The 23,854-nt window shown below is 39.6% G+C and overlaps 3 protein-coding genes and 1 long non-coding RNA gene across 5 annotated transcripts; all 4 read left to right on the forward strand.

Moving 5' to 3' along the window:
* The first annotated feature begins 2,246 nt into the window (after nt 1-2,246).
* Nucleotides 2,247-4,722, forward strand: LOC132514641 (guanylate-binding protein 6-like). Its single transcript, XM_060139609.1, has 2 exons — nt 2,247-2,279; nt 3,292-4,722. The coding sequence occupies exons 1-2, from the start codon at nt 2,256-2,258 to the stop codon at nt 3,517-3,519; spliced, it is 252 nt and encodes an 83-aa protein (XP_059995592.1). The 5' UTR covers nt 2,247-2,255; the 3' UTR covers nt 3,520-4,722.
* On the forward strand, nt 4,101-8,595 carry LOC132515512 (guanylate-binding protein 6-like). The gene is made up of 4 exons (XM_060141916.1): nt 4,101-4,148; nt 4,929-5,031; nt 5,367-5,560; nt 6,572-8,595. The coding sequence occupies exons 1-4, from the start codon at nt 4,101-4,103 to the stop codon at nt 6,797-6,799; spliced, it is 573 nt and encodes a 190-aa protein (XP_059997899.1). The 3' UTR covers nt 6,800-8,595.
* A 206-nt stretch (nt 8,596-8,801) lies between these two features.
* On the forward strand, nt 8,802-14,563 carry LOC132516087 (guanylate-binding protein 6-like). Of its 2 annotated transcripts, XR_009539251.1 has the most exons (4): nt 8,802-8,840; nt 9,853-11,592; nt 11,928-12,121; nt 13,134-14,563. XR_009539251.1 is itself a non-coding variant. In XM_060142487.1 (2 exons), the coding sequence occupies exons 1-2, from the start codon at nt 8,817-8,819 to the stop codon at nt 10,078-10,080; spliced, it is 252 nt and encodes an 83-aa protein (XP_059998470.1). In that variant the 5' UTR covers nt 8,808-8,816; the 3' UTR covers nt 10,081-11,876. The 2 variants fall into 2 exon arrangements, 1 of the variants encoding a protein (XP_059998470.1); XM_060142487.1 differs by lacking the exons at nt 11,928-12,121; nt 13,134-14,563 and having other exon boundaries at nt 8,808-8,840; nt 9,853-11,876.
* Nucleotides 14,564-14,640: 77 nt separating this feature from the next.
* On the forward strand, nt 14,641-23,065 carry LOC132514642 (uncharacterized). Its single transcript, XR_009538885.1, has 5 exons — nt 14,641-14,873; nt 15,209-15,402; nt 16,414-18,153; nt 18,489-18,682; nt 19,695-23,065. It is a non-coding gene; the product is annotated as an uncharacterized LOC132514642 (long non-coding RNA).
* The last annotated feature ends 789 nt before the right edge of the window (nt 23,066-23,854 follow it).

Here is a 23,854-nt window from a genome sequence, read left to right on the forward strand (position 1 = left end):
TTTTTTTTAGGTCCAGGAAGCTCTGCTTAAAGAAGGATTTAGAAAGAAATCTGAGGAGATGAATGCAGAGATAAATCGTTTGAAAAATATGATTGATAATACTAAAGATGATGATACTCCCTGGCTGGCAGTAGCCTTGGACGAATTTGGCAAAGAGATCTCTTCACTATTGTGCACTCCAGGCAAACTTCTTGGTCATATTGTGAGTGGTGTGAGCTCCCTATTTAAAACGAAGTAGCTCTTCTTTTAAAGAAATTATAGATACACAATATATGTACATGCTCTGGCCTATGTTTGGTGTGAATGCTTTTCACTTGCATTCAGCAAATCTTTAAATATAAAAAGTGGTTACTAGAAAATATCAATGCCTGGCCCACATTAGATAGAATAAATGCACTTTGATATAGCATGTTCACTTTTAGGAAATATATGTGTGCAAAATCATATATATGTATATATACATACATACATACAAGAGGCCCGTTGAGGCATCCCTTTTAATGGCAAAAGATTGGAAACTACTTAAATGTCCATCTATATAAACTGGTAATATACATTTTCCATGTACATATACTGGAATACTATGTAGCCAGTAAAAAAATTGATAGTGGAGGTTTATATGTATAAATATAGAACAACCTTGAAGATATATAGTAGAGTGAAAAAAATGAGGTACAAAACAGTTTGTATAATCTGTTCACCATAAAAAATGCAATTATTATGTGCACTCATATATATGTACACATAGAACGCCTCTGGAAGATTCATTAGAAAGTGGTATCATTGGTTCCTTCTGGGGAGAACAGCTTGGCATTCGTGATGGAAGGGACACACACTTTTCATTATATCCTCTATCTTCTCAATTCTGTAAAGAAAGCTTGTATTATCATTTCTCAAATGACAAAGAAAACATAAAGTATAATACTAAAAATGATAATAAATGGAATGTGAAATTGACTATTAGATGATGAAATTGCTCATTGCTTCTAGAAATGACATCAGTCTGTTCAATGAGTTGGATCAGAATACTAGAAAGCATAAAATTTGCATCCTAATCTTGTTTTCACTTTGGCTGTGTTTTTAATCCCTTATATTTCTTCAAAAAGAAGGTATAAACTTTCCTGTTACCCCTTGAAATCTCAGCTAGAGGAGAATGCAGCTGACATATTTTGAACTGTTATTGCCTATAGCCATAATGCTAAGCTCTTTCGCTAGACTCTTTAATCCTTCAAATAACATTAAGAAGCATCTACGCTTATTGTCAACATTTTAAAGATCTGAACGGAGAGGCTTAGCAAGTTAAACGAACTTGCCTAAAGTTACAGACAGCAAGTAGCAGAGGAAAACAGCAGCACATTTTAGAGGCAGTATTTCACATTGGGAAGAGCAATATAGGAAAGCACCAGACATCCTGGGTTTGTAGAACTGAACATAGTTCTGACTGGCTGGAATCTGGAGTGGGTAGAAGGAAGTAGCACGGGGCTAGATACTGGAGGAAGACAGGTCGCTGTAAGGAGCTTAGGCTTGTTGTAGTGAACCACTGTAGAATTTTAAACATGAAGCAAAAATTACATGGACATACTTGTTTTTGCAGCACTAATCTCCTCAATGGAATTTTAAGTTCTGTGCTCCTTCTTGGTTCCTCAGGCAAACGAAGTCCTCCAGAACTTTCTGCTGTCACAGGTGGCAATAGAGAAATCCATCCTGCAGGCAGATAAAGCCCTCAGTGATGGGGAGAAGGCTGTAGCAGGTACGGAGTAGGGCTCTGGCAGTCCCGCAGTTCCCTCTGACAGGTGTGAGAGCAAAACCTTCCTGATAAGGAAGAAGGAGCGTCTTCTCCATCTGTGGGATAGCTCTGCTACATCCAAAAACAGCAAGGGGAGTTGTGGTTGGACATGGTTAGATGTCAGCCAGACAGAGCCTCTCCCATCACATTCTGAAATGTGCTCTTGGTGGTGTGGACACGGGGGGCGGATTTCAGAGATTTTCTACCTCCCTTTCCAATTTTATTTGGTCTCTGAAGTCAGGAGGGTAGAGATCAGTCCTTACCTTATTTTCATCCCTCTCTAAAACCTTCTTGGGCAGAGGAGCAGGCCAGGAGGGAGACAGCTGAGAGGGAACAGGAGCTGCTGAAACACAAACTGCAGGAGCTGGAGCAGCAGACGGAAGCACGACAGAGGAGTCTCCAGGAAAACATAGCCCAGCTGACAGAGAAGCTGGTGAGGAGAAGAGAAAAGCTACTGAGAGAGCACAATATGACGTTGGAGCATAAGCTGAAGGTAGGTCAGGCTGTGGCCTTAGTAGTGCTTGGCGGTCATTACCCTTGTACATCAGGAAGGGGTGGGCGAAGGTTACAGCAAGACTAGGGAGGGAAGCACCGCTGCCATTTACTGTTTGTGATATATTAAAACCCGAAGGTTACAGCAAGACTAGGGAGGGAAGCACCGCTGCCATTTACTGCTTGTGATATATTAAAACCCTGAAGCCTTTGAATCCTTCCAAAAAGCCTTTGAGTTCTACTGTATAAGTAGACTCTGGAGAGTTCAGCATGATTATGGCCCCTCCAGTCCCCTGGAGAATATAAATAGTGTTTGGATATCCATTTTGAGAATTTTTAAATGATCTCATGAGGCTTCATTAAACAGATATTCCAACCACATATATTTGATATGAGCAGCAACTGGCTTGCTTTACCAGGATCATTGCCGATTACCAGGAACCTTGCTACCACCCAGAGACCCTGAGGTACATCTATGCTGTCATAAAACTATTGGAAATGTCCAGACTTAAAAACATAGAGAGGCAACGGCTTCTAAACTTGTTGCCTTGTCTCCAGGTGTGGATAGATACCCAAGCTATCATGTGACATAGAGGGAATTTTCTCACTGTCCATCTGGATGTGTTTATAACAGATTTCTATGATTTGGGTGACTGCACCATCTTGAGTGGGACTGAGAATCAGTGCAATCAGACCAAGGTTACCTCTCGCCTCTCATTTTTTGGCTGGAATGTATATTTGTCCTCATGTCAGGCTTAGCTTTTTGGTAAAACCCAATGGTATGTGAATATTAGTAAGTCTGTAGACTATACTTTCTCTTAGTGTTTAGGTCCAAACCAGTAGATATTCTGTGTTACAAAATTCTCCTTTCATGACTGAGTAAGAAAGAACAATTTTAGCAGTGAAACAAAGATAATTTGCAAAGTTTTAAAGTTTGACAAAATGTAATCCCTGAAAAAAAATGGGGATTTAAAAAGTTTTACTTCCCTTTTCTCACTTTTTCTTTTTTTTAGGTCCAGGAAGCTCTGCTTAAAGAAGGATTTAGAAAGAAATCTGAGGAGATGAATGCAGAGATAAATCGTTTGAAAAATATGATTGATAATACTAAAGATGATGATACTCCCTGGCTGGCAGTAGCCTTGGACAAATTTGGCAAAAAGATCTCTTCACTATTGTGCGCTCCAGTCAAACTTCTTGGTCATATTGTGAGTGGTGTGAGCTCCCTATTTAAAATGAAGTAGCTCTTCTTTTAAAGAAATTATAGATACACAATATATGTACATGCTCTGGCCTATGTTTGGTGTGAATGCTTTTCACTTGCATTCAGCAAATCTTTAAATATAAAAAGTGGTTACTAGAAAATATCAATGCCTGGCCCACATTAGATAGAATAAATGCACTTTGATATAGCATGTTCACTTTTAGGAAATATATGTGTGCAAAATCATATATATGTATATATACATACATACATACAAGAGGCCCGTTGAGGCATCCCTTTTAATGGCAAAAGATTGGAAACTACTTAAATGTCCATCTATATAAACTGGTAATATACATTTTCCATGTACATATACTGGAATACTATGTAGCCAGTAAAAAAATTGATAGTGGAGGTTTATATGTATAAATATAGAACAACCTTGAAGATATATAGTAGAGTGAAAAAAATGAGGTACAAAACAGTTTGTATAATCTGTTCACCATAAAAAATGCAATTATTATGTGCACTCATATATATGTACACATAGAACGCCTCTGGAAGATTCATTAGAAAGTGGTATCATTGGTTCCTTCTGGGGAGAACAGCTTGGCATTCGTGATGGAAGGGACACACACTTTTCATTATATCCTCTATCTTCTCAATTCTGTAAAGAAAGCTTGTATTATCATTTCTCAAATGACAAAGAAAACATAAAGTATAATACTAAAAATGATAATAAATGGAATGTGAAATTGACTATTAGATGATGAAATTGCTCATTGCTTCTAGAAATGACATCAGTCTGTTCAATGAGTTGGATCAGAATACTAGAAAGCATAAAATTTGCATCCTAATCTTGTTTTCACTTTGGCTGTGTTTTTAATCCCTTATATTTCTTCAAAAAGAAGGTATAAACTTTCCTGTTACCCCTTGAAATCTCAGCTAGAGGAGAATGCAGCTGACATATTTTGAACTGTTATTGCCTATAGCCATAATGCTAAGCTCTTTCGCTAGACTCTTTAATCCTTCAAATAACATTAAGAAGCATCTACGCTTATTGTCAACATTTTAAAGATCTGAACGGAGAGGCTTAGCAAGTTAAACGAACTTGCCTAAAGTTACAGACAGCAAGTAGCAGAGGAAAACAGCAGCACATTTTAGAGGCAGTATTTCACATTGGGAAGAGCAATATAGGAAAGCACCAGACATCCTGGGTTTGTAGAACTGAACATAGTTCTGACTGGCTGGAATCTGGAGTGGGTAGAAGGAAGTAGCACAGGGCTAGATACTGGAGGAAGACAGGTCACTGTAAGGAGCTTAGGCTTGTTGTAGTGAACCACTGTAGAATTTTAAACATGAAGCAAAAATTACATGGACATACTTGTTTTTGCAGCACTAATCTCCTCAATGGAATTTTAAGTTCTGTGCTCCTTCTTGGTTCCTCAGGCAAACGAAGTCCTCCAGAACTTTCTGCTGTCACAGGTGGCAATAGAGAAATCCATCCTGCAGGCAGATAAAGCCCTCAGTGATGGGGAGAAGGCTGTAGTAGGTACGGAGTAGGGCTCTGGCAGTCCCGCAGTTCCCTCTGACAGGTGTGAGAGCAAAACCTTCCTGATAAGGAAGAAGGAGCGTCTTCTCCATCTGTGGGATAGCTCTGCTACATCCAAAAACAGCAAGGGGAGTTGTGGTTGGACATGGTTAGATGTCAGCCAGACAGAGCCTCTCCCATCACATTCTGAAATGTGCTCTTGGTGGTGTGGACACGGGGGGCGGATTTCAGAGATTTTCTACCTCCCTTTCCAATTTTATTTGGTCTCTGAAGTCAGGAGGGTAGAGATCAGTCCTTACCTTATTTTCATCCCTCTCTAAAACCTTCTTGGGCAGAGGAGCAGGCCAGGAGGGAGACAGCTGAGAGGGAACAGGAGCTGCTGAAACACAAACTGCAGGAGCTGGAGCAGCAGACGGAAGCACGACAGAGGAGTCTCCAGGAAAACATAGCCCAGCTGACAGAGAAGCTGGCGAGGAGAAGAGAAAAGCTACTGAGAGAGCACAATATGACGTTGGAGCATAAGCTGAAGGTAGGTCAGGCTGTGGCCTTAGTAGTGCTTGACGGTCATTACCCTTGTACATCAGGAAGGGGTGGGCGAAGGTTACAGCAAGACTAGGGAGGGAAGCACCGCTGCCATTTACTGCTTGTGATATATTAAAACCCGAAGGTTACAGCAAGACTAGGGAGGGAAGCACCGCTGCCATTTACTGCTTGTGATATATTAAAACCCTGAAGCCTTTGAATCCTTCCAAAAAGCCTTTGAGTTCTACTGTATAAGTAGACTCTGGAGAGTTCAGCATGATTATGGCCCCTCCAGTCCCCTGGAGAATATAAATAGTGTTTGGATATCCATTTTGAGAATTTTTAAATGATCTCATGAGGCTTCATTAAACAGATATTCCAACCACATATATTTGATATGAGCAGCAACTGGCTTGCTTTACCAGGATCATTGCCGATTACCAGGAACCTTGCTACCACCCAGAGACCCTGAGGTACATCTATGCTGTCATAAAACTATTGGAAATGTCCAGACTTAAAAACATAGAGAGGCAACGGCTTCTAAACTTGTTGCCTTGTCTCCAGGTGTGGATAGATACCCAAGCTATCATGTGACATAGAGGGAATTTTCTCACTGTCCATCTGGATGTGTTTATAACAGATTTCTATGATTTGGGTGACTGCACCATCTTGAGTGGGACTGAGAATCAGTGCAATCAGACCAAGGTTACCTCTCGCCTCTCATTTTTTGGCTGGAACGTATATTTGTCCTCATGTCAGGCTTAGCTTTTTGGCAAAACCCAATGGTATGTGAATATTAGTAAGGCTGTAGACTATACTTCTCTTAGTGTTTAGGTCCAAACCAGTAGATATTCTGTGTTACAAAATTCTCCTTTCATGACTGAGTAAGAAAGAACAATTTTAGCAGTGAAACAAAGATAATTTGCAAAGTTTTAAAGTTTGACAAAATGTAATCCCTGAAAAAAAATGGGGATTTAAAAAGTTTTACTTCCCTTTTCTCACTTTTTCTTTTTTTTAGGTCCAGGAAGCTCTGCTTAAAGAAGGATTTAGAAAGAAATCTGAGGAGATGAATGCAGAGATAAATCGTTTGAAAAATATGATTGATAATACTAAAGATGATGATACTCCCTGGCTGGCAGTAGCCTTGGACAAATTTGGCAAAAAGATCTCTTCACTATTGTGCGCTCCAGTCAAACTTCTTGGTCATATTGTGAGTGGTGTGAGCTCCCTATTTAAAATGAAGTAGCTCTTCTTTTAAAGAAATTATAGATACACAATATATGTACATGCTCTGGCCTATGTTTGGTGTGAATGCTTTTCACTTGCATTCAGCAAATCTTTAAATATAAAAAGTGGTTACTAGAAAATATCAATGCCTGGCCCACATTAGATAGAATAAATGCACTTTGATATAGCATGTTCACTTTTAGGAAATATATGTGTGCAAAATCATATATATGTATATATACATACATACATACAAGAGGCCCGTTGAGGCATCCCTTTTAATGGCAAAAGATTGGAAACTACTTAAATGTCCATCTATATAAACTGGTAATATACATTTTCCATGTACATATACTGGAATACTATGTAGCCAGTAAAAAAATTGATAGTGGAGGTTTATATGTATAAATATAGAACAACCTTGAAGATATATAGTAGAGTGAAAAAAATGAGGTACAAAACAGTTTGTATAATCTGTTCACCATAAAAAATGCAATTATTATGTGCACTCATATATATGTACACATAGAACGCCTCTGGAAGATTCATTAGAAAGTGGTATCATTGGTTCCTTCTGGGGAGAACAGCTTGGCATTCGTGATGGAAGGGACACACACTTTTCATTATATCCTCTATCTTCTCAATTCTGTAAAGAAAGCTTGTATTATCATTTCTCAAATGACAAAGAAAACATAAAGTATAATACTAAAAATGATAATAAATGGAATGTGAAATTGACTATTAGATGATGAAATTGCTCATTGCTTCTAGAAATGACATCAGTCTGTTCAATGAGTTGGATCAGAATACTAGAAAGCATAAAATTTGCATCCTAATCTTGTTTTCACTTTGGCTGTGTTTTTAATCCCTTATATTTCTTCAAAAAGAAGGTATAAACTTTCCTGTTACCCCTTGAAATCTCAGCTAGAGGAGAATGCAGCTGACATATTTTGAACTGTTATTGCCTATAGCCATAATGCTAAGCTCTTTCGCTAGACTCTTTAATCCTTCAAATAACATTAAGAAGCATCTACGCTTATTGTCAACATTTTAAAGATCTGAACGGAGAGGCTTAGCAAGTTAAACGAACTTGCCTAAAGTTACAGACAGCAAGTAGCAGAGGAAAACAGCAGCACATTTTAGAGGCAGTATTTCACATTGGGAAGAGCAATATAGGAAAGCACCAGACATCCTGGGTTTGTAGAACTGAACATAGTTCTGACTGGCTGGAATCTGGAGTGGGTAGAAGGAAGTAGCACGGGGCTAGATACTGGAGGAAGACAGGTCGCTGTAAGGAGCTTAGGCTTGTTGTAGTGAACCACTGTAGAATTTTAAACATGAAGCAAAAATTACATGGACATACTTGTTTTTGCAGCACTAATCTCCTCAATGGAATTTTAAGTTCTGTGCTCCTTCTTGGTTCCTCAGGCAAACGAAGTCCTCCAGAACTTTCTGCTGTCACAGGTGGCAATAGAGAAATCCATCCTGCAGGCAGATAAAGCCCTCAGTGATGGGGAGAAGGCTGTAGCAGGTACGGAGTAGGGCTCTGGCAGTCCCGCAGTTCCCTCTGACAGGTGTGAGAGCAAAACCTTCCTGATAAGGAAGAAGGAGCGTCTTCTCCATCTGTGGGATAGCTCTGCTACATCCAAAAACAGCAAGGGGAGTTGTGGTTGGACATGGTTAGATGTCAGCCAGACAGAGCCTCTCCCATCACATTCTGAAATGTGCTCTTGGTGGTGTGGACACGGGGGGCGGATTTCAGAGATTTTCTACCTCCCTTTCCAATTTTATTTGGTCTCTGAAGTCAGGAGGGTAGAGATCAGTCCTTACCTTATTTTCATCCCTCTCTAAAACCTTCTTGGGCAGAGGAGCAGGCCAGGAGGGAGACAGCTGAGAGGGAACAGGAGCTGCTGAAACACAAACTGCAGGAGCTGGAGCAGCAGACGGAAGCACGACAGAGGAGTCTCCAGGAAAACATAGCCCAGCTGACAGAGAAGCTGGTGAGGAGAAGAGAAAAGCTACTGAGAGAGCACAATATGACGTTGGAGCATAAGCTGAAGGTAGGTCAGGCTGTGGCCTTAGTAGTGCTTGGCGGTCATTACCCTTGTACATCAGGAAGGGGTGGGCGAAGGTTACAGCAAGACTAGGGAGGGAAGCACCGCTGCCATTTACTGTTTGTGATATATTAAAACCCGAAGGTTACAGCAAGACTAGGGAGGGAAGCACCGCTGCCATTTACTGCTTGTGATATATTAAAACCCTGAAGCCTTTGAATCCTTCCAAAAAGCCTTTGAGTTCTACTGTATAAGTAGACTCTGGAGAGTTCAGCATGATTATGGCCCCTCCAGTCCCCTGGAGAATATAAATAGTGTTTGGATATCCATTTTGAGAATTTTTAAATGATCTCATGAGGCTTCATTAAACAGATATTCCAACCACATATATTTGATATGAGCAGCAACTGGCTTGCTTTACCAGGATCATTGCCGATTACCAGGAACCTTGCTACCACCCAGAGACCCTGAGGTACATCTATGCTGTCATAAAACTATTGGAAATGTCCAGACTTAAAAACATAGAGAGGCAACGGCTTCTAAACTTGTTGCCTTGTCTCCAGGTGTGGATAGATACCCAAGCTATCATGTGACATAGAGGGAATTTTCTCACTGTCCATCTGGATGTGTTTATAACAGATTTCTATGATTTGGGTGACTGCACCATCTTGAGTGGGACTGAGAATCAGTGCAATCAGACCAAGGTTACCTCTCGCCTCTCATTTTTTGGCTGGAATGTATATTTGTCCTCATGTCAGGCTTAGCTTTTTGGTAAAACCCAATGGTATGTGAATATTAGTAAGTCTGTAGACTATACTTTCTCTTAGTGTTTAGGTCCAAACCAGTAGATATTCTGTGTTACAAAATTCTCCTTTCATGACTGAGTAAGAAAGAACAATTTTAGCAGTGAAACAAAGATAATTTGCAAAGTTTTAAAGTTTGACAAAATGTAATCCCTGAAAAAAAATGGGGATTTAAAAAGTTTTACTTCCCTTTTCTCACTTTTTCTTTTTTTTAGGTCCAGGAAGCTCTGCTTAAAGAAGGATTTAGAAAGAAATCTGAGGAGATGAATGCAGAGATAAATCGTTTGAAAAATATGATTGATAATACTAAAGATGATGATACTCCCTGGCTGGCAGTAGCCTTGGACAAATTTGGCAAAAAGATCTCTTCACTATTGTGCGCTCCAGTCAAACTTCTTGGTCATATTGTGAGTGGTGTGAGCTCCCTATTTAAAATGAAGTAGCTCTTCTTTTAAAGAAATTATAGATACACAATATATGTACATGCTCTGGCCTATGTTTGGTGTGAATGCTTTTCACTTGCATTCAGCAAATCTTTAAATATAAAAAGTGGTTACTAGAAAATATCAATGCCTGGCCCACATTAGATAGAATAAATGCACTTTGATATAGCATGTTCACTTTTAGGAAATATATGTGTGCAAAATCATATATATGTATATATACATACATACATACAAGAGGCCCGTTGAGGCATCCCTTTTAATGGCAAAAGATTGGAAACTACTTAAATGTCCATCTATATAAACTGGTAATATACATTTTCCATGTACATATACTGGAATACTATGTAGCCAGTAAAAAAATTGATAGTGGAGGTTTATATGTATAAATATAGAACAACCTTGAAGATATATAGTAGAGTGAAAAAAATGAGGTACAAAACAGTTTGTATAATCTGTTCACCATAAAAAATGCAATTATTATGTGCACTCATATATATGTACACATAGAACGCCTCTGGAAGATTCATTAGAAAGTGGTATCATTGGTTCCTTCTGGGGAGAACAGCTTGGCATTCGTGATGGAAGGGACACACACTTTTCATTATATCCTCTATCTTCTCAATTCTGTAAAGAAAGCTTGTATTATCATTTCTCAAATGACAAAGAAAACATAAAGTATAATACTAAAAATGATAATAAATGGAATGTGAAATTGACTATTAGATGATGAAATTGCTCATTGCTTCTAGAAATGACATCAGTCTGTTCAATGAGTTGGATCAGAATACTAGAAAGCATAAAATTTGCATCCTAATCTTGTTTTCACTTTGGCTGTGTTTTTAATCCCTTATATTTCTTCAAAAAGAAGGTATAAACTTTCCTGTTACCCCTTGAAATCTCAGCTAGAGGAGAATGCAGCTGACATATTTTGAACTGTTATTGCCTATAGCCATAATGCTAAGCTCTTTCGCTAGACTCTTTAATCCTTCAAATAACATTAAGAAGCATCTACGCTTATTGTCAACATTTTAAAGATCTGAACGGAGAGGCTTAGCAAGTTAAACGAACTTGCCTAAAGTTACAGACAGCAAGTAGCAGAGGAAAACAGCAGCACATTTTAGAGGCAGTATTTCACATTGGGAAGAGCAATATAGGAAAGCACCAGACATCCTGGGTTTGTAGAACTGAACATAGTTCTGACTGGCTGGAATCTGGAGTGGGTAGAAGGAAGTAGCACGGGGCTAGATACTGGAGGAAGACAGGTCGCTGTAAGGAGCTTAGGCTTGTTGTAGTGAACCACTGTAGAATTTTAAACATGAAGCAAAAATTACATGGACATACTTGTTTTTGCAGCACTAATCTCCTCAATGGAATTTTAAGTTCTGTGCTCCTTCTTGGTTCCTCAGGCAAACGAAGTCCTCCAGAACTTTCTGCTGTCACAGGTGGCAATAGAGAAATCCATCCTGCAGGCAGATAAAGCCCTCAGTGATGGGGAGAAGGCTGTAGCAGGTACGGAGTAGGGCTCTGGCAGTCCCGCAGTTCCCTCTGACAGGTGTGAGAGCAAAACCTTCCTGATAAGGAAGAAGGAGCGTCTTCTCCATCTGTGGGATAGCTCTGCTACATCCAAAAACAGCAAGGGGAGTTGTGGTTGGACATGGTTAGATGTCAGCCAGACAGAGCCTCTCCCATCACATTCTGAAATGTGCTCTTGGTGGTGTGGACACGGGGGGCGGATTTCAGAGATTTTCTACCTCCCTTTCCAATTTTATTTGGTCTCTGAAGTCAGGAGGGTAGAGATCAGTCCTTACCTTATTTTCATCCCTCTCTAAAACCTTCTTGGGCAGAGGAGCAGGCCAGGAGGGAGACAGCTGAGAGGGAACAGGAGCTGCTGAAACACAAACTGCAGGAGCTGGAGCAGCAGACGGAAGCACGACAGAGGAGTCTCCAGGAAAACATAGCCCAGCTGACAGAGAAGCTGGCGAGGAGAAGAGAAAAGCTACTGAGAGAGCACAATATGACGTTGGAGCATAAGCTGAAGGTAGGTCAGGCTGTGGCCTTAGTAGTGCTTGGCGGTCATTACCCTTGTACATCAGGAAGGGGTGGGCGAAGGTTACAGCAAGACTAGGGAGGGAAGCACCGCTGCCATTTACTGTTTGTGATATATTAAAACCCGAAGGTTACAGCAAGACTAGGGAGGGAAGCACCGCTGCCATTTACTGCTTGTGATATATTAAAACCCTGAAGCCTTTGAATCCTTCCAAAAAGCCTTTGAGTTCTACTGTATAAGTAGACTCTGGAGAGTTCAGCATGATTATGGCCCCTCCAGTCCCCTGGAGAATATAAATAGTGTTTGGATATCCATTTTGAGAATTTTTAAATGATCTCATGAGGCTTCATTAAACAGATATTCCAACCACATATATTTGATATGAGCAGCAACTGGCTTGCTTTACCAGGATCATTGCCGATTACCAGGAACCTTGCTACCACCCAGAGACCCTGAGGTACATCTATGCTGTCATAAAACTATTGGAAATGTCCAGACTTAAAAACATAGAGAGGCAACGGCTTCTAAACTTGTTGCCTTGTCTCCAGGTGTGGATAGATACCCAAGCTATCATGTGACATAGAGGGAATTTTCTCACTGTCCATCTGGATGTGTTTATAACAGATTTCTATGATTTGGGTGACTGCACCATCTTGAGTGGGACTGAGAATCAGTGCAATCAGACCAAGGTTACCTCTCGCCTCTCATTTTTTGGCTGGAATGTATATTTGTCCTCATGTCAGGCTTAGCTTTTTGGTAAAACCCAATGGTATGTGAATATTAGTAAGTCTGTAGACTATACTTTCTCTTAGTGTTTAGGTCCAAACCAGTAGATATTCTGTGTTACAAAATTCTCCTTTCATGACTGAGTAAGAAAGAACAATTTTAGCAGTGAAACAAAGATAATTTGCAAAGTTTTAAAGTTTGACAAAATGTAATCCCTGAAAAAAAATGGGGATTTAAAAAGTTTTACTTCCCTTTTCTCACTTTTTCTTTTTTTTAGGTCCAGGAAGCTCTGCTTAAAGAAGGATTTAGAAAGAAATCTGAGGAGATGAATGCAGAGATAAATCGTTTGAAAAATATGATTGATAATACTAAAGATGATGATACTCCCTGGCTGGCAGTAGCCTTGGACAAATTTGGCAAAAAGATCTCTTCACTATTGTGCGCTCCAGTCAAACTTCTTGGTCATATTGTGAGTGGTGTGAGCTCCCTATTTAAAATGAAGTAGCTCTTCTTTTAAAGAAATTATAGATACACAATATATGTACATGCTCTGGCCTATGTTTGGTGTGAATGCTTTTCACTTGCATTCAGCAAATCTTTAAATATAAAAAGTGGTTACTAGAAAATATCAATGCCTGGCCCACATTAGATAGAATAAATGCACTTTGATATAGCATGTTCACTTTTAGGAAATATATGTGTGCAAAATCATATATATGTATATATACATACATACATACAAGAGGCCCGTTGAGGCATCCCTTTTAATGGCAAAAGATTGGAAACTACTTAAATGTCCATCTATATAAACTGGTAATATACATTTTCCATGTACATATACTGGAATACTATGTAGCCAGTAAAAAAATTGATAGTGGAGGTTTATATGTATAAATATAGAACAACCTTGAAGATATATAGTAGAGTGAAAAAAATGAGGTACAAAACAGTTTGTATAATCTGTTCACCATAAAAAATGCAATTATTATGTGCACTCATATATATGTACACATAGAACGCCTCTGGAAGATTCATTAGAAAGTGGTATCATTGGTTCCTTCTGGGGAGAACAGCTTGGCATTCGTGATGGAAGGGACACACACTTTTCATTATATCCTCTATCTTCTCAATTCTGTAAAGAAAGCTTGTATTATCATTTCTCAAATGACAAAGAAAACATAAAGTATAATACTAAAAATGATAATAAATGGAATGTGAAATTGACTATTAGATGATGAAATTGCTCATTGCTTCTAGAAATGACATCAGTCTGTTCAATGAGTTGGATCAGAATACTAGAAAGCATAAAATTTGCATCCTAATCTTGTTTTCACTTTGGCTGTGTTTTTAATCCCTTATATTTCTTCAAAAAGAAGGTATAAACTTTCCTGTTACCCCTTGAAATCTCAGCTAGAGGAGAATGCAGCTGACATATTTTGAACTGTTATTGCCTATAGCCATAATGCTAAGCTCTTTCGCTAGACTCTTTAATCCTTCAAATAACATTAAGAAGCATCTACGCTTATTGTCAACATTTTAAAGATCTGAACGGAGAGGCTTAGCAAGTTAAACGAACTTGCCTAAAGTTACAGACAGCAAGTAGCAGAGGAAAACAGCAGCACATTTTAGAGGCAGTATTTCACATTGGGAAGAGCAATATAGGAAAGCACCAGACATCCTGGGTTTGTAGAACTGAACATAGTTCTGACTGGCTGGAATCTGGAGTGGGTAGAAGGAAGTAGCACAGGGCTAGATACTGGAGGAAGACAGGTCACTGTAAGGAGCTTAGGCTTGTTGTAGTGAACCACTGTAGAATTTTAAACATGAAGCAAAAATTACATGGACATACTTGTTTTTGCAGCACTAATCTCCTCAATGGAATTTTAAGTTCTGTGCTCCTTCTTGGTTCCTCAGGCAAACGAAGTCCTCCAGAACTTTCTGCTGTCACAGGTGGCAATAGAGAAATCCATCCTGCAGGCAGATAAAGCCCTCAGTGATGGGGAGAAGGCTGTAGCAGGTACGGAGTAGGGCTCTGGCAGTCCCGCAGTTCCCTCTGACAGGTGTGAGAGCAAAACCTTCCTGATAAGGAAGAAGGAGCGTCTTCTCCATCTGTGGGATAGCTCTGCTACATCCAAAAACAGCAAGGGGAGTTGTGGTTGGACATGGTTAGATGTCAGCCAGACAGAGCCTCTCCCATCACATTCTGAAATGTGCTCTTGGTGGTGTGGACACGGGGGGCGGATTTCAGAGATTTTCTACCTCCCTTTCCAATTTTATTTGGTCTCTGAAGTCAGGAGGGTAGAGATCAGTCCTTACCTTATTTTCATCCCTCTCTAAAACCTTCTTGGGCAGAGGAGCAGGCCAGGAGGGAGACAGCTGAGAGGGAACAGGAGCTGCTGAAACACAAACTGCAGGAGCTGGAGCAGCAGACGGAAGCACGACAGAGGAGTCTCCAGGAAAACATAGCCCAGCTGACAGAGAAGCTGGCGAGGAGAAGAGAAAAGCTACTGAGAGAGCACAATATGACGTTGGAGCATAAGCTGAAGGTAGGTCAGGCTGTGGCCTTAGTAGTGCTTGACGGTCATTACCCTTGTACATCAGGAAGGGGTGGGCGAAGGTTACAGCAAGACTAGGGAGGGAAGCACCGCTGCCATTTACTGCTTGTGATATATTAAAACCCGAAGGTTACAGCAAGACTAGGGAGGGAAGCACCGCTGCCATTTACTGCTTGTGATATATTAAAACCCTGAAGCCTTTGAATCCTTCCAAAAAGCCTTTGAGTTCTACTGTATAAGTAGACTCTGGAGAGTTCAGCATGATTATGGCCCCTCCAGTCCCCTGGAGAATATAAATAGTGTTTGGATATCCATTTTGAGAATTTTTAAATGATCTCATGAGGCTTCATTAAACAGATATTCCAACCACATATATTTGATATGAGCAGCAACTGGCTTGCTTTACCAGGATCATTGCCGATTACCAGGAACCTTGCTACCACCCAGAGACCCTGAGGTACATCTATGCTGTCATAAAACTATTGGAAATGTCCAGACTTAAAAACATAGAGAGGCAACGGCTTCTAAACTTGTTGCCTTGTCTCCAGGTGTGGATAGATACCCAAGCTATCATGTGACATAGAGGGAATTTTCTCACTGTCCATCTGGATGTGTTTATAACAGATTTCTATGATGTGGGTGACTGCACCATCTTGAGTGGGACTGAGAATCAGTGCAATCAGACCAAGGTTACCTCTCGCCTCTCATTTTTTGGCTGGAACGTATATTTGTCCTCATGTCAGGCTTAGCTTTTTGGCAAAACCCAATGGTATGTGAATATTAGTAAGGCTGTAGACTATACTTCTCTTAGTGTTTAGGTCCAAACCAGTAGATATTCTGTGTTACAAAATTCTCCTTTCATGACTGAGTAAGAAAGAACAATTTTAGCAGTGAAACAAAGATAATTTGCAAAGTTTTAAAGTTTGACAAAATGTAATCCCTGAAAAAAAATGGGGATTTAAAAAGTTTTACTTCCCTTTTCTCACTTTTTCTTTTTTTTAGGTCCAGGAAGCTCTGCTTAAAGAAGGATTTAGAAAGAAATCTGAGGAGATGAATGCAGAGATAAATCGTTTGAAAAATATGATTGATAATACTAAAGATGATGATACTCCCTGGCTGGCAGTAGCCTTGGACAAATTTGGCAAAAAGATCTCTTCACTATTGTGCGCTCCAGTCAAACTTCTTGGTCATATTGTGAGTGGTGTGAGCTCCCTATTTAAAATGAAGTAGCTCTTCTTTTAAAGAAATTATAGATACACAATATATGTACATGCTCTGGCCTATGTTTGGTGTGAATGCTTTTCACTTGCATTCAGCAAATCTTTAAATATAAAAAGTGGTTACTAGAAAATATCAATGCCTGGCCCACATTAGATAGAATAAATGCACTTTGATATAGCATGTTCACTTTTAGGAAATATATGTGTGCAAAATCATATATATGTATATATACATACATACATACAAGAGGCCCGTTGAGGCATCCCTTTTAATGGCAAAAGATTGGAAACTACTTAAATGTCCATCTATATAAACTGGTAATATACATTTTCCATGTACATATACTGGAATACTATGTAGCCAGTAAAAAAATTGATAGTGGAGGTTTATATGTATAAATATAGAACAACCTTGAAGATATATAGTAGAGTGAAAAAAATGAGGTACAAAACAGTTTGTATAATCTGTTCACCATAAAAAATGCAATTATTATGTGCACTCATATATATGTACACATAGAACGCCTCTGGAAGATTCATTAGAAAGTGGTATCATTGGTTCCTTCTGGGGAGAACAGCTTGGCATTCGTGATGGAAGGGACACACACTTTTCATTATATCCTCTATCTTCTCAATTCTGTAAAGAAAGCTTGTATTATCATTTCTCAAATGACAAAGAAAACATAAAGTATAATACTAAAAATGATAATAAATGGAATGTGAAATTGACTATTAGATGATGAAATTGCTCATTGCTTCTAGAAATGACATCAGTCTGTTCAATGAGTTGGATCAGAATACTAGAAAGCATAAAATTTGCATCCTAATCTTGTTTTCACTTTGGCTGTGTTTTTAATCCCTTATATTTCTTCAAAAAGAAGGTATAAACTTTCCTGTTACCCCTTGAAATCTCAGCTAGAGGAGAATGCAGCTGACATATTTTGAACTGTTATTGCCTATAGCCATAATGCTAAGCTCTTTCGCTAGACTCTTTAATCCTTCAAATAACATTAAGAAGCATCTACGCTTATTGTCAACATTTTAAAGATCTGAACGGAGAGGCTTAGCAAGTTAAACGAACTTGCCTAAAGTTACAGACAGCAAGTAGCAGAGGAAAACAGCAGCACATTTTAGAGGCAGTATTTCACATTGGGAAGAGCAATATAGGAAAGCACCAGACATCCTGGGTTTGTAGAACTGAACATAGTTCTGACTGGCTGGAATCTGGAGTGGGTAGAAGGAAGTAGCACGGGGCTAGATACTGGAGGAAGACAGGTCGCTGTAAGGAGCTTAGGCTTGTTGTAGTGAACCACTGTAGAATTTTAAACATGAAGCAAAAATTACATGGACATACTTGTTTTTGCAGCACTAATCTCCTCAATGGAATTTTAAGTTCTGTGCTCCTTCTTGGTTCCTCAGGCAAACGAAGTCCTCCAGAACTTTCTGCTGTCACAGGTGGCAATAGAGAAATCCATCCTGCAGGCAGATAAAGCCCTCAGTGATGGGGAGAAGGCTGTAGCAGGTACGGAGTAGGGCTCTGGCAGTCCCGCAGTTCCCTCTGACAGGTGTGAGAGCAAAACCTTCCTGATAAGGAAGAAGGAGCGTCTTCTCCATCTGTGGGATAGCTCTGCTACATCCAAAAACAGCAAGGGGAGTTGTGGTTGGACATGGTTAGATGTCAGCCAGACAGAGCCTCTCCCATCACATTCTGAAATGTGCTCTTGGTGGTGTGGACACGGGGGGCGGATTTCAGAGATTTTCTACCTCCCTTTCCAATTTTATTTGGTCTCTGAAGTCAGGAGGGTAGAGATCAGTCCTTACCTTATTTTCATCCCTCTCTAAAACCTTCTTGGGCAGAGGAGCAGGCCAGGAGGGAGACAGCTGAGAGGGAACAGGAGCTGCTGAAACACAAACTGCAGGAGCTGGAGCAGCAGACGGAAGCACGACAGAGGAGTCTCCAGGAAAACATAGCCCAGCTGACAGAGAAGCTGGCGAGGAGAAGAGAAAAGCTACTGAGAGAGCACAATATGACGTTGGAGCATAAGCTGAAGGTAGGTCAGGCTGTGGCCTTAGTAGTGCTTGACGGTCATTACCCTTGTACATAAGGAAGGGGTGGGCGAAGGTTACAGCAAGACTAGGGAGGGAAGCACCGCTGCCATTTACTGTTTGTGATATATTAAAACCCGAAGGTTACAGCAAGACTAGGGAGGGAAGCACCGCTGCCATTTACTGCTTGTGATATATTAAAACCCTGAAGCCTTTGAATCCTTCCAAAAAGCCTTTGAGTTCTACTGTATAAGTAGACTCTGGAGAGTTCAGCATGATTATGGCCCCTCCAGTCCCCTGGAGAATATAAATAGTGTTTGGATATCCATTTTGAGAATTTTTAAATGATCTCATGAGGCTTCATTAAACAGATATTCCAACCACATATATTTGATATGAGCAGCAACTGGCTTGCTTTACCAGGATCATTGCCGATTACCAGGAACCTTGCTACCACCCAGAGACCCTGAGGTACATCTATGCTGTCATAAAACTATTGGAAATGTCCAGACTTAAAAACATAGAGAGGCAACGGCTTCTAAACTTGTTGCCTTGTCTCCAGGTGTGGATAGATACCCAAGCTATCATGTGACATAGAGGGAATTTTCTCACTGTCCATCTGGATGTGTTTATAACAGATTTCTATGATTTGGGTGACTGCACCATCTTGAGTGGGACTGAGAATCAGTGCAATCAGACCAAGGTTACCTCTCGCCTCTCATTTTTTGGCTGGAACATATATTTGTCCTCATGTCAGGCTTAGCTTTTTGGCAAAACCCAATGGTATGTGAATATTAGTAAGGCTGTAGACTATACTTCTCTTAGTGTTTAGGTCCAAACCAGTAGATATTCTGTGTTACAAAATTCTCCTTTCATGACTGAGTAAGAAAGAACAATTTTAGCAGTGAAACAAAGATAATTTGCAAAGTTTTAAAGTTTGACAAAATGTAATCCCTGAAAAAAAATGGGGATTTAAAAAGTTTTACTTCCCTTTTCTCACTTTTTTTTTTTTTTTAGGTCCAGGAAGCTCTGCTTAAAGAAGGATTTAGAAAGAAATCTGAGGAGATGAATGCAGAGATAAATCGTTTGAAAAATATGATTGATAATACTAAAGATGATGATACTCCCTGGCTGGCAGTAGCCTTGGACAAATTTGGCAAAAAGATCTCTTCACTATTGTGCGCTCCAGTCAAACTTCTTGGTCATATTGTGAGTGGTGTGAGCTCCCTATTTAAAATGAAGTAGCTCTTCTTTTAAAGAAATTATAGATACACAATATATGTACATGCTCTGGCCTATGTTTGGTGTGAATGCTTTTCACTTGCATTCAGCAAATCTTTAAATATAAAAAGTGGTTACTAGAAAATATCAATGCCTGGCCCACATTAGATAGAATAAATGCACTTTGATATAGCATGTTCACTTTTAGGAAATATATGTGTGCAAAATCATATATATGTATATATACATACATACATACAAGAGGCCCGTTGAGGCATCCCTTTTAATGGCAAAAGATTGGAAACTACTTAAATGTCCATCTATATAAACTGGTAATATACATTTTCCATGTACATATACTGGAATACTATGTAGCCAGTAAAAAAATTGATAGTGGAGGTTTATATGTATAAATATAGAACAACCTTGAAGATATATAGTAGAGTGAAAAAAATGAGGTACAAAACAGTTTGTATAATCTGTTCACCATAAAAAATGCAATTATTATGTGCACTCATATATATGTACACATAGAACGCCTCTGGAAGATTCATTAGAAAGTGGTATCATTGGTTCCTTCTGGGGAGAACAGCTTGGCATTCGTGATGGAAGGGACACACACTTTTCATTATATCCTCTATCTTCTCAATTCTGTAAAGAAAGCTTGTATTATCATTTCTCAAATGACAAAGAAAACATAAAGTATAATACTAAAAATGATAATAAATGGAATGTGAAATTGACTATTAGATGATGAAATTGCTCATTGCTTCTAGAAATGACATCAGTCTGTTCAATGAGTTGGATCAGAATACTAGAAAGCATAAAATTTGCATCCTAATCTTGTTTTCACTTTGGCTGTGTTTTTAATCCCTTATATTTCTTCAAAAAGAAGGTATAAACTTTCCTGTTACCCCTTGAAATCTCAGCTAGAGGAGACTTCACTTCCTCTCTTTGAGTTACACTTCTAAGGTATTGGAAGAAAATTACTAAACATTAAGAATATGCACTGGTGAGAGGAATCCCATCATTCTTGAATGTTCATTGATTGACTCTCTGCTGCAGGCAAGGGCCAAAGATGTGATGTATCATTGAAGAACTGGATGCCCTGATAGTACTGGGGATTATAGACCCTGACGCATGGAGGCCACCTGTTAGCATTTAAACATCAGAAGCCCAAGTACATACCATAGTGATGAGAATCATGGTTTGTCTTAGCTGAGGCTGCTATAACAAAATTACCGTAGACTGGGTGGCTAAGACAAGAACGATTATTTTTCCCCGTTTCTGGAAGCTGTAAGTCCAAAAGCACGTGCCAGCACTGTTGTGTTGTTGGTAAGGGTCCTCTGGCAGCTTTACAGATGGCAACTTTCTTACTGTGTCCTCACATTTTTGGAAAAGGGAGGAGGCGGGTAGAGAACCTAATGATTCTTTGTTATAAGGGCACTAATCAGATTCATGAAGTCCCCATACTCATTACCTAATTTCCTCCCCAAAGGCCCACTTCCAAGTACATTGGAACATTGGAAGTTAGGGTTTCCTCAAATGAGTTTTGGAGAACACAAGCACTCAGTCTATAATGTGGTTGGAGTGGCAGCCAGCCAGACCTGAGCAGAGAAACCTCTGAATATGGCAAATAGAACAGGGTGTCTGTAGAGTCAAAAGGGAGGGGAGGAAACAATCAAATGGAGACAAGGATGTTTACCAGGAGGCTGAGAGGTAGCCTCAATAAAAAAGACACAGTCCATAGCCTTGATCTAAACCAATTTCCGATCATGAACCTATCACCTGGAGGAGAGGGCAGGATCCCAAGAGAAAAGACTCTGCAACTCTAGAACAAGGTTAAATGATAATGATTTCCCCAGTCCCCCTCCTAGGGGACCTCTGGAAATTCACTTGTTACCTGTGTGCTGGGAAATGGGAATGGCCAAACGTTTCGGTGACTCTTGGAATCAGGATCCGAGTTTGCAGTGATACTCAGATCCTGAAAAGACTTCACAGTCTCCCTGTTAAAGCAGAGGCACACAGGATCCTGGTAATAAATGCAGGCTTGGCTCAGGTGCCATGCAACTAATTTGGTCTCGTATTTGTTTTCAAATAAAAGTAAAGTTCATCTGAGGACAGAAACCGTTACATATTTTTCTGTACATCTTCATAGAGTATGTTTAGGCACAGAGTGTACTACATAAGAATCTGCTGGAAAAACAAAAGACTGACACATGTGTGACTTATCATGCCAGATTTCTAGGAACACTCTAAGCGTCTTTGGTAATAGATAGTTCGGATTTTACACACTAGATTAAGGTCTCTAAGGTGACCCTTTAAACCTTTAAGGTCTTAAAGGCTAGCAGAGCAAAAGAAACTTTTCTGGTGTAGTCTTCTCAGTGACTTCGTGTATCACAGTCTCTGTGCCTCTGCAAGGATGTTAACACGTCTTCACTGGAGCTTTTCTTTTTTTTTTTTTGCGGTACACGGGCCTCTCACTGTTGTGGCCTCTCCCGTTACGGAGCACAGGCTCCAGACGCGCAGGCTCAGGGGCCATGGCTCACGGGCCCAGCCGCTCCGCGGCATGTGGGATCCTCCTGGACCGGGGCACAAACCCGTGTCCCCTGCATCGGCAGGCAGACTCTCAACCACTGCTCCACCAGGGAAGCCCCTTCACTGGAGCTTTAAATGACTCTATCCAGTTGTGGCTTCAAGTGTTCAGAAGGAAGAATGGCTTTGACTTTTAAGGAAGAAACCATATAGTAATGAATAGGTGGCCAATAAATGGTAGGCTTTAATGAAAAAGCAAACTGTTCTATAGAAATATTGTGTATCTGTTCTCATTGAGAGCTTGAATTAAGCAGATGTTCTAATCCCTTAGACTAGAGACACCCCGAATTGAAGAACAAAAGGAAGTCTTGACTTTTTTAGATTTGACATATAAGGGACATCATACAGTACTTGTCTTTCTCTGTCTGACTTATCTCACTTAGCATAATGGGCTCAAGGTCCATCCATGTTGTCGCAATGGCAGAACATCCTCCTTCCCTGTGGCTGAATAATTTTCCATTGTGTACATGTACCACTTCTTTTTTATCCATTCATCTGTTGATTAGTGTTTAGGTTGTTTTCATATCTCGGCTATTGTGAATAACAGTGCAATAAACATGAGAGTACAGATATCTCTTTGAAATACTGTTTTTATTTCCTTTCAATAAAAAATAATAAAAACAACTTGTATTGATCACTTAAAAAGAGAAAAAGGCTTTCAAAAGTAGTTAACAATTTATTCACACATCTAGTACTCATTAAGGAATACTTAGTTCCAATTATTTACACTGTTTACTAAATTCTCATGCCCTACCTGCCATTGTTCTGGTTTATGCGAAGAGAGCAAAGTAAAGATCTTGTTTTCATGCAGGTTACCCCCTATAGGGAAGTTACATAATATTATGGCAATATTCAGGCAGTAATAAATGTTGCAAATATATATATATCTTGCCTGGATAGTGATTAAGACTCAGAGTAGAAACCAAATAGTCCTTCCTTCTTTAAGTTTGGTTTCAATCTACTCCATCTTGCCTGGGAATATAATTGTGCATTATTGAATCCTAAGGACCAAATATGTTAACGTTAAAGCATAGTAAAACCCAGATGCATGGTGATTGAAAGAATAAATAAATAGATGAATGTTTGGATGAATAAGCAAGTGTAATATTTCTTTATCATTTCAGGGGGTAATAAATATCCCTACCATTACCCATAGTCAAAATAGTAAAGGTGTTTGCTGAGAATATTGTGTTTTTCCATCTGATGGAAACAAAATACAGAAAAGATCTCAAATCTAAGACCCTTGGATTGATGCCAGCATCTTGATAGCTGGACTGGAGGAAGCTGAAAACTGAGCAAACTCTCTCACAGAGCAGAGTTTGAGCTTTATAGCTCTGAACCCGAACTCCAGGGTCCCACAG

Source organism: Lagenorhynchus albirostris, chromosome 2 (assembly GCF_949774975.1).
Source record: "Lagenorhynchus albirostris chromosome 2, mLagAlb1.1, whole genome shotgun sequence".
Taxonomy (NCBI): domain Eukaryota; kingdom Metazoa; phylum Chordata; class Mammalia; order Artiodactyla; family Delphinidae; genus Lagenorhynchus; species Lagenorhynchus albirostris.

Bases quoted from the DNA above. Each gene is read 5' to 3' on its own strand.
- LOC132514641 (XM_060139609.1), top strand. From the start codon at position 2,256: ATGACGTTGGAGCATAAGCTGAAG. The intron at 2,280-3,291 runs GTAGGTCAGGCT...TCTTTTTTTTAG, and splicing joins CGTTGGAGCATAAGCTGAAG to GTCCAGGAAGCTCTGCTTAA.
- LOC132515512 (XM_060141916.1), top strand. From the start codon at position 4,101: ATGGAAGGGACACACACTTTTCATTATATCCTCTATCTTCTCAATTCT. The intron at 4,149-4,928 runs GTAAAGAAAGCT...TTGGTTCCTCAG, and splicing joins TCCTCTATCTTCTCAATTCT to GCAAACGAAGTCCTCCAGAA. The intron at 5,561-6,571 runs GTAGGTCAGGCT...TCTTTTTTTTAG, and splicing joins CGTTGGAGCATAAGCTGAAG to GTCCAGGAAGCTCTGCTTAA.
- LOC132516087 (XM_060142487.1), top strand. From the start codon at position 8,817: ATGACGTTGGAGCATAAGCTGAAG. The intron at 8,841-9,852 runs GTAGGTCAGGCT...TCTTTTTTTTAG, and splicing joins CGTTGGAGCATAAGCTGAAG to GTCCAGGAAGCTCTGCTTAA.